Source organism: Nicotiana tabacum, chromosome 18 (assembly GCF_000715075.1).
Source record: "Nicotiana tabacum cultivar K326 chromosome 18, ASM71507v2, whole genome shotgun sequence".
Classification (NCBI taxonomy): Eukaryota; Viridiplantae; Streptophyta; class Magnoliopsida; order Solanales; family Solanaceae; genus Nicotiana; species Nicotiana tabacum.
The window spans coordinates 103350783-103359755 of NC_134097.1; the positions used below are offsets into that span (position 1 = coordinate 103350783).

Consider the following 8973-nt stretch of genomic DNA (forward strand, 5'->3'; position numbering starts at 1 on the left):
TGTTAATCTGGGAGACATTAAATATTTAAATAGATCAAATCAGTTTGTATTATGAACATTAAAATTCAAAACACATTATATATATACAATCTATGCACCTTGAACAACAAATTTCGATGGGAAAGAAGCTATTCTTGCAATATACATATATAATGACAGATTTTCACTCCATAAACTTAAACATGTCATACTCAGATGGAGAGTAAACTATTAATTTAAGCCAAGTGAATATCAACATTCAACATATATTAGTCCCATTGAACCAACATGCATACTCAGATGGAGAGTAAATACAAATAATCAATGACTAGTATAACATAGTGATTATTCATAATATTTTTATCCGATATGGAAGAAGACCTACGTCAACGTGTAAAAATATTATATCACTGATTTTTTAAGCCCGGGGACCAAGGGAATTGATCCCCACAATTTCTGGAATTAAAAAAAACTAAAAAAAAATTCAGAATTTTAGAAAAACAGCAAAAACACCATCTAAACGACCCCGAACGCCCAAAAAACGACTTCAGTCATGCATGAAATCCATGAGTATTGCTCACTGGGCCGTTTCACATGGACCTGCCAAGTTTCAGGTCCATCGGAGTCCGTCAACTTTTTGACCTCCGATTTTCTGCCCTAATTCAGCAAAACGTGTTTTTCCGTTTTACATGATAAAATTCAATTTTCAGATTATTCTAACTCAACATCACCAATATTAAAAGGATACATCAAGTTTTCAGAATAATCAACACAACCCATAACAGATAATCACACCAAAAAAAACAGTGCAGGTTTTCAGAAAAACAAACTTTGCATGTAATTCAAAACTTGCATATAGAACATGATATTAATCCTTATGGTTTATCCTAATTATTTAATTAGACGTGAGTAAGCTCTGATACCAATTGATGGAATATATACCACAGCGGAAGCAATAACAGAATCTTATTCACATGTAATCTAAACAACTAGCACGTATGGAGATTTTAGGATTACCTCTTGAAGCGTAAACACAACAAATCTAGGTCGTTCTCCAGTTCCTCAGTTGAAAACACACTAGCAGCTTTCCACAGTCTTCTACTGTGTTACCCAAACAATAACCGAAAAAAAGAGAATTTTGGGTGGGCAAAATTCTAGTAGAAACCGCAGTCAGAATCATGAAAAAAACGTCCAGCCCTTATATCCATATATATAGCTGCGTTTTTTAGGTCAAAACCGTTTTCAAAACCTGTTAGGTTTCCTTCTCCCGCTAAGGGACGGTTTCCACGTTTTCTTTCCCACTAAGTAACAGTTTCCACACTTTTCTATTATTTAGGCACAGTAGGGACCACAGAATTTAATTAACAAGGCTTCCTATTATGATATTAATTTCGAAATTCTGAAACTAATTTCCATCATAATAAATTACGAATTATTCCACTAAAAATTCGTAATTGCACTCCTTAGTTCAATTTCGAAATTCTTCCATAAAACCTTATTTAACTCCCCATGTTAAGATTCAGATACTAATCAATCAAATTAAATTACTGACTATTTAATTTATTGATTACTTCCTTTAGACGTACACTTAACTTATTTCATGTGTCGGATACAAAATCCACCGGCCGGGTTTACACATGAAAACTTATAAGCTTTCATAAAGGAGTATCATCAATCTCAAAATTGAGACATGGATTCCATCAACTAATTATTACTTCGCCAATGTATATCATTGTTATCCAATTTATCAGGCTTATTGACTCGCGAAAGAATATCGCCTTTTAATAAATCAAAACAACAAGTGACATACACAGCTAATAATAATTATATCAGAATTAAGAGTATAAGTACATTAAATGGACTAGAGAAATTATTTTATAAAGTCAGTATAAAATACTCATCTCTACTTGATCCGTTCAATACATACAAAATGTACTAGCACAAGAAGTTGGAATTAAACCATTCCCATAATCAAGATAAATTATATTTAATCTTGTGCTACAATCATTCCGATGATTTGTCCAATTCCATCATTAGATTGTGAACATTAACTTTTATGTCTTACAAGAACCGATGATTTAATCTTCCGTGTATAAGCTAAACTCTATACACTAAATCATCTACTATGTAAGCAATGGACGCACAAACCAACACATGATCTATTTAAAATGAAACTTTATTGAATTTAAACAAGTAAATAAATAATTGTTCATAAAGAATACTATAACAATACGCATGGCTTATAGTATATTCTAACAATCTCCCACTTAGACTAATAACCATGCGTCTACAATTTTGACACCCATTCCTTCTACATGCTTATCAAAAGTCTTCTGTGGTAAGCTCTTAGTAAACGGATCTGCCAAGTTGTTCTCTGACGCAATCTTGGTGACCACTACATCCCCTCTCTGCACTATATCACGAATTAAATGATATTTACGCTCAATGTGCTTTGCCCTCTTATGGCTTCGTGGCTCCTTTGAATTTGCAACCGCACCACTATTATCACAGTAAAGCGTAATTGGTTCTTGAATCGAAGGAACCACACCCAACTCTCTCAGGAAGTTACCGAGCCAAACTGCCTCTTTGGCTGCCTCAGAGGCTGCCACATATTCGGCTTCCATGGTGGAATCAGCAACACAAGTTTGCTTGATACTCCTCCAACTTATGGCTCCACCTCCAAGAGTAAACACATTACCTGAGGTAGACTTTCTAGAATCTCTGTCTGATTGGAAATCCGAATCAGTATACCCAATAGGTACCAGGTCATCCGATTGGTAGATCAACATGTAATCCCTAGTCCTTTTCAGGTACTTGATTATATGTTTAACCGCCGTCCAATGCTCTTTCCCAGTATTAGACTGAAATATGCTAACAACGCCAACGGCAAAGCAGATATCAGGCCTAGTGCATAACATAGCATATATGAGGCTCCCCACAGCTGATGCATAAGGGACCGCCTTCATCTTTTCTATCTCTTCATCAGTCTTAGGAGACTGATCTTTAGATAGAGAAATTCCATGTCTGAAAGGAAGGAATCCTTTCTTGAAATCATGCATGCTAAACCTGGAGAGTATTGTATCAATATAAAGACCTTGGGACAAGCCTAATATCCTTTTCTTGCGATCTCGCAAGAGTTTGATCCCAAGGATATGAGCCGCTTCTCCCAAATCTTTCATATCAAAATGTGTGGACAACCACTGCTTAACTGAATTCAACATGCCCACATTATTTCCTATGAGCAGTATGTCATCTACATATAAGATCAAAAATGCCACTTTGTCCCCATCCCACTTTTTGTATACACAAGATTCGTTAAGACACTGATCAAAACCAAAAGTTTTAATCACCTTATCAAAACAAGTGTTCCATGCCCTAGATGCCTGTTTTAGTCCATAAATGGACCTTTTAAGCTTACACAACATGTGCTCTTTGCCACTTTCCATAAAACCGTCTGGTTGCATCATATAGATGCACTCATCAAGACTTCCATTAAGGAAAGCTGTCTTGACATCCATTTGCCAAATCTCATAATCATAATGAGCAGCAATGGATAAGAGAATCCTTATAGACTTAAGCATGGCTACCGGCGAGAAGGTTTCCTCATAGTCAATCCCTTCTTTCTGAGTAAACCCTTTCGCTACAAGCCTTGCTTTAAAAGTTTGTACTTTTCCGTCTACACCTCTCTTTTTCTTATAGATCCATTTGCATCCAATGGGTTTAACCCCATCAGTTGGTTCTACAAGATCCCAAACCTGATTAGAGTACATAGACTCCATCTCTGATTTCATAGCAGCAACCCACTTATCGGCATCCTTATCATGTAGTGCTTGGTCGTAATTGACAGGTTCGGAGGTAGGCTCATCAGGGATCCTATCATATGATTCTCCCAAGAGCGTGTAACGAACTGGCTGTCTTATTTCTCTCCCACTACGACTATGCACTACATCAGTTGCAACTACATCACGTTGATTTTGTGGTTGAACCACAACATCATCAGGAACCTGAGTCTCCATGCTATCCACAGGGATATCAACGACTTCTTCTTGTTGTGCAGTCTGCTCAACATGACTCCCACTACTTTGTGGTAGTATGACTGCGGGCACTTGTTCTTGTGGTACATTAAGTCTATTGACATTTCTCCCACTACTAAAGTGCAATGGTATGTCAAAATCGACTTCCGGGGTTTGGATATGGTCGTTTTGATTTTCAGATGACTGAGTTTCCATTCCTTTGCTGAGTTCCTGTAAAACGAGTTTACTTCTAGGAACATGGTTCATCAAATAGTCCTCTTCTAGAAACTTGGCATTTGTGCTAACAATTACCTTTTTCTCTTTAGGACAATAGAATAAACCACCTTTCGTCCCTTTTGGATAACCTATAAACACGCATACATCTGTTCTTGCCTCCAATTTATCCATTTTCCCCTTTAGCACATGTGCCGGACAACCCCAAACTCGAATATGCCGCAGACTAGACTTGCGCCCAATCCACAATTCTGTAGGGGTCAAGGGTACTGACTTTGAATGAACTAAGTTCAGAACATAATTCGCCGTTTCTAAGGCATGTCCCCAAAAAGACGAAGGCAAATCGGAATAACTCATCATTGATCTAACCATTTCCATAAGAGTCCTATTTCTTCTTTCAGCTACACCATTTTGTTGTGGAGTTCGAGGTGCAGATAATTGAGATGTAATTCCACATTCTGATAAATAACAAATAAAGTCTGTAGAGAGGTACTCCCCACCACGATCAGATCGTAGTGTCTTGATATGTTTATTATGTCGCTTTTCAGTCTCAGTCTTGAATTCTTTGAACTTTTCAAAACATTCAGACTTTCGACGCAACAAATAAATATATCCATATTTTGAGTAAGCATCTGTGAAAGTCACAAAATACTCAAAACCACCTCTTGCTTGGACATTCATTGGACCACACAAATCAGAATGAATTAATTCTAATTTATCACTTGCCCGATTTCCTTTTGAGGGGAAATTTGGTTTTGTCATTTTCCCTTCTATACAAGATTCACAAGTTGGTAGTGCCTCCACTTTCAATGAACTTAAAGGTCCATCCTTGACCAACCTGGAAATTCTGTTCAGATTTATATGACCCAAACGCAAGTGCCATAAATATGTTTCACTCAATTCAGAAGAACGTTTTCTCTTGCTTGGTAAATCAACATTATTCAGTTCTTTAGGTGGTAACGGTTTAGGAATAGAGTCAACAACAAAAAGACCATTAATCAATGTAGCCGAAGAGAGATAACGCTTATTATGAGTAATAACACATTTATCAACGTCATGACAATTAAAATCATAACCATCTCTCACAGCGATAGAAACCGAAATTAAATTCCTTCTAACGGAAGGTACATATAATGTGTCTTTTAAAGCTAAAACTCTACCACTACCAAACGAAATACTAATATTTCCTAATGCTAAAGCTGGGGCTGCTGAACCGTCTGCTTGATAAACATTGATTTCTCCTTTACTTAGCCGCCGCGTTACCTGAAACCCCTGCTAATAAGTGCAGATATGATTAGTGGCTCCCGAATCTACACACCATGACATGGTAGAAACAGCCGCTAAAAATGTTTCAACGACAAGTAGATGTAAATCACCTGGTTTATTTTTCAGCTTGGCCAGATAAGTTGGACACTGCTTCTTATGATGCCCGGGCTGCTTGCAGTGATAACACTTGCCCTTAGCCTTTTTCACACCAGCAGTCGCGCCACCAACAGAGGGTTTTTGAGCCTTTTTCTTTTTCTGCCCGCCTCTCGGCTTAGAAGAAGAACCTGCCTCAAAATTCAATGCCACGGGAGGAGCTTGGGACTTGATAATAGTCTCTGCCGACTGCAGCTCATTCAACAATTTCGCAAGGGACAAATCCATTTTGTTCATGTTATAATTCAGGCGAAATTGCTGAAAACTGTCAAGCAAAGTCTGCAGGATCATTTCAACCTGCGTGTCCTTATCAATGTTAGCTCCAAGGACCTCCAGTTCATTCAGAAGACTCATCATCTTCAGAACATGGTCCCTGACCGATGAACCTTCAACCATTTTGGTATTCAGAAGGGCTTTCATGGCAGTCTGCTTAGCCGCACGATTCTGATCTCCGAACATTTCTTTGAGATTTTCCAGAATGTCATAAGCAGACTCCATCGACTGATGCTGATGTTGTAGAACATTCGACATGGATGCCAAAATGTAACACCGCGCCATCTCATCAGCCTTAATCCATTTCTGGTAAGCCTTCTGTTCATCATCTGTGGCATCATCTCCAGGTTTTTCTGGACAGACCTCATCGAGCACAAATTTGTACTCTTCAGCAATTAGAACAATATCCAAATTTCGTTTCCAATCAACATAATTTGGACCCTCAAGTTTGTTTTGGGTAAGAATGGCAGTAAGGGGATTAAAAGCAGTCATTGTTAATCTGGGAGACATTAAATATTTAAATAGATCAAATCAGTTTGTATTATGAACATTAAAATTCAAAACACATTATATATATACAATCTATGCACCTTGAACAACAAATTTCGATGGGAAAGAAGCTATTCTTGCAATATACATATATAATGACAGATTTTCACTCCATAAACTTAAACATGTCATACTCAGATGGAGAGTAAACTATTAATTTAAGCCAAGTGAATATCAACATTCAACATATATTAGTCCCATTGAACCAACATGCATACTCAGATGGAGAGTAAATACAAATAATCAATGACTAGTATAACATAGTGATTATTCATAATATTTTTATCCGACAGGGAAGAAGACCTACGTCAACGTGTAAAAATATTATATCACTGATTTTTTAAGCCCGGGGACCAAGGGAATTGATCCCCACAATTTCTGGAATTAAAAAAAAAACTAAATAAAATTTCAGAATTTTAGAAAAACAGCAAAAACACCATCTAAACGACCCCGAACGCCCAAAAAACGACTTCAGTCATGCATGAAATCCATGAGTATTGCTCACTGGGCCGTTTCGCATGGACCTGCCAAGTTTTAGGTCCATCGGAGTCCGTCAACTTTTTGACCTCCGATTTTCTGCCCTAATTCAACAAAACGTGTTTTTCCGTTTTACATGATAAAATTCAATTTTCAGATTATTCTAACTCAACATCACCAATATTAAAAGGATACATCAAGTTTTCAGAATAATCAACACAACCCATAACAGATAATCACACCAAAAAAAACAGTGCAGGTTTTCAGAAAAACAAACTTTGCATGTTATTCAAAACTTGCATATAGAACATGATATTAATCCTTATGGTTTATCCTAATTATTTAATTAGACGTGAGTAAGCTCTGATACCAATTGATGGAATATATACCACAGCGGAAGCAATAACAGAATCTTATTCACATGTAATCTAAACAACTAGCACGTATGGAGATTTTAGGATTACCTCTTGAAGCGTAAACACAACAAATCTAGGTCGTTCTCCAGTTCCTCAGTTGAAAACACACTAGCAGCTTTCCACAGTCTTCTACTGTGTTACCCAAACAATAACCGAAAAAAAGAAAATTTTGGGTGGGCAAAATTCTAGTTGAAACCGCAGTCAGAATCATGAAAAAAACGTCCAGCCCTTATATCCATATATATAGCTGCGTTTTTTAGGTCAAAACCGTTTTCAAAACCTGTTAGGTTTCCTTCTCCCGCTAAGGGACGGTTTTCACGTTTTCTTTCCCACTAAGTAACAGTTTCCACAATTTTCTATTATTTAGGCACAATAGGGACCACATATTTAATTAACAAGGCTTCCTATTATGATATTAATTTCGAAATTCTGAAACTAATTTCCATCATAATAAATTACGAATTATTTCACTAAAAATTCGTAATTGCACTCCTTAGTTCAATTTCGAAATTCTTCCATAAAACCTTATTTAACTCCCCATGTTAAGATTCAGATACTAATCAATCAAATTAAATTACTGACTATTTAATTTATTGATTACTTCCTTTAGACGTACACTTAACTTATTTCATGTGTCGGATACAAAATCCACCGGCCGGGTTTACACATGAAAACTTATAAGCTTTCATAAAGGAGTATCATCAATCTCAAAATTGAGACATGGATTCCATCAACTAATTATTACTTCGCCAATGTATATCATTGTTATCCAATTTATCAGGCTTATTGACTCGCGAAAGAATATCGCCTTTTAATAAATCAAAACAACAAGTGACATACACAGCTAATAATAATTATATCAGAATTAAGAGTATAAGTACATTAAATGGACTAGAGAAATTATTTTATAAAGTCAGTATAAAATACTCATCTCTACTTGATCCGTTCAATACATACAAAATGTACTAGCACAAGAAGTTGGAATTAAACCATTCCCATAATCAAGATAAATTATATTTAATCTTGTGCTACAATCATTCCGATGATTTGTCCAATTCCATCATTAGATTGTGAACATTAACTTTTATGTCTTACAAGAACCGATGATTTAATCTTCCGTGTATAAGCTAAACTCTATACACTAAATCATCTACTATGTAAGCAATGGACGCACAAACCAACACATGATCTATTTAAAATGAAACTTTATTGAATTTAAATAAGTAAATAAATAATTGTTCATAAAGAATACTATAACAATACGCATGGCTTATAGTATATTCTAAAAATCTCCCACTTAGACTAATAACCATGCGTCTACAATTTTGACACCCATTCCTTCTACATGCTTATCAAAAGTCTTCTGTGGTAAGCTCTTAGTAAACGGATCTGCCAAGTTGTTCTCTGACGCAATCTTGGTGACCACTACATCCCCTCTCTGCACTATATCACGAATTAAATGATATTTACGCTCAATGTGCTTTGCCCTCTTATGGCTTCGTGGCTCCTTTGAATTTGCAACCGCACCACTATTATCACAGTAAAGCGTAATTGGTGCTTGAATCGAAGGAACCACACCCAACTCTCTCAGGAAGTTACCGAGCCAAACTGCC

The 8973-nt window shown here is 36.5% G+C and overlaps 1 protein-coding gene across 1 annotated transcript; it reads right to left on the reverse strand.

Moving 5' to 3' along the window:
- Positions 1-5913: 5913 nt before the first annotated feature.
- On the reverse strand, positions 5914-6410 carry LOC107778014 (uncharacterized). Its single transcript, XM_016598193.2, has 2 exons — positions 6032-6410; positions 5914-5924 (listed from the first exon to the last, which is right to left on the reverse strand). Exons 1-2 carry the CDS (start codon positions 6408-6410, stop codon positions 5914-5916), a joined length of 390 nt encoding a protein of 129 aa, XP_016453679.2.
- Positions 6411-8973: the final 2563 nt, after the last annotated feature.

Coding starts and splice junctions, on each gene's coding strand:
- LOC107778014 (XM_016598193.2), bottom strand. CDS start 6,410: ATGACTGCTTTTAATCCCCTTACTGCCATTCTTACCCAAAACAAACTT.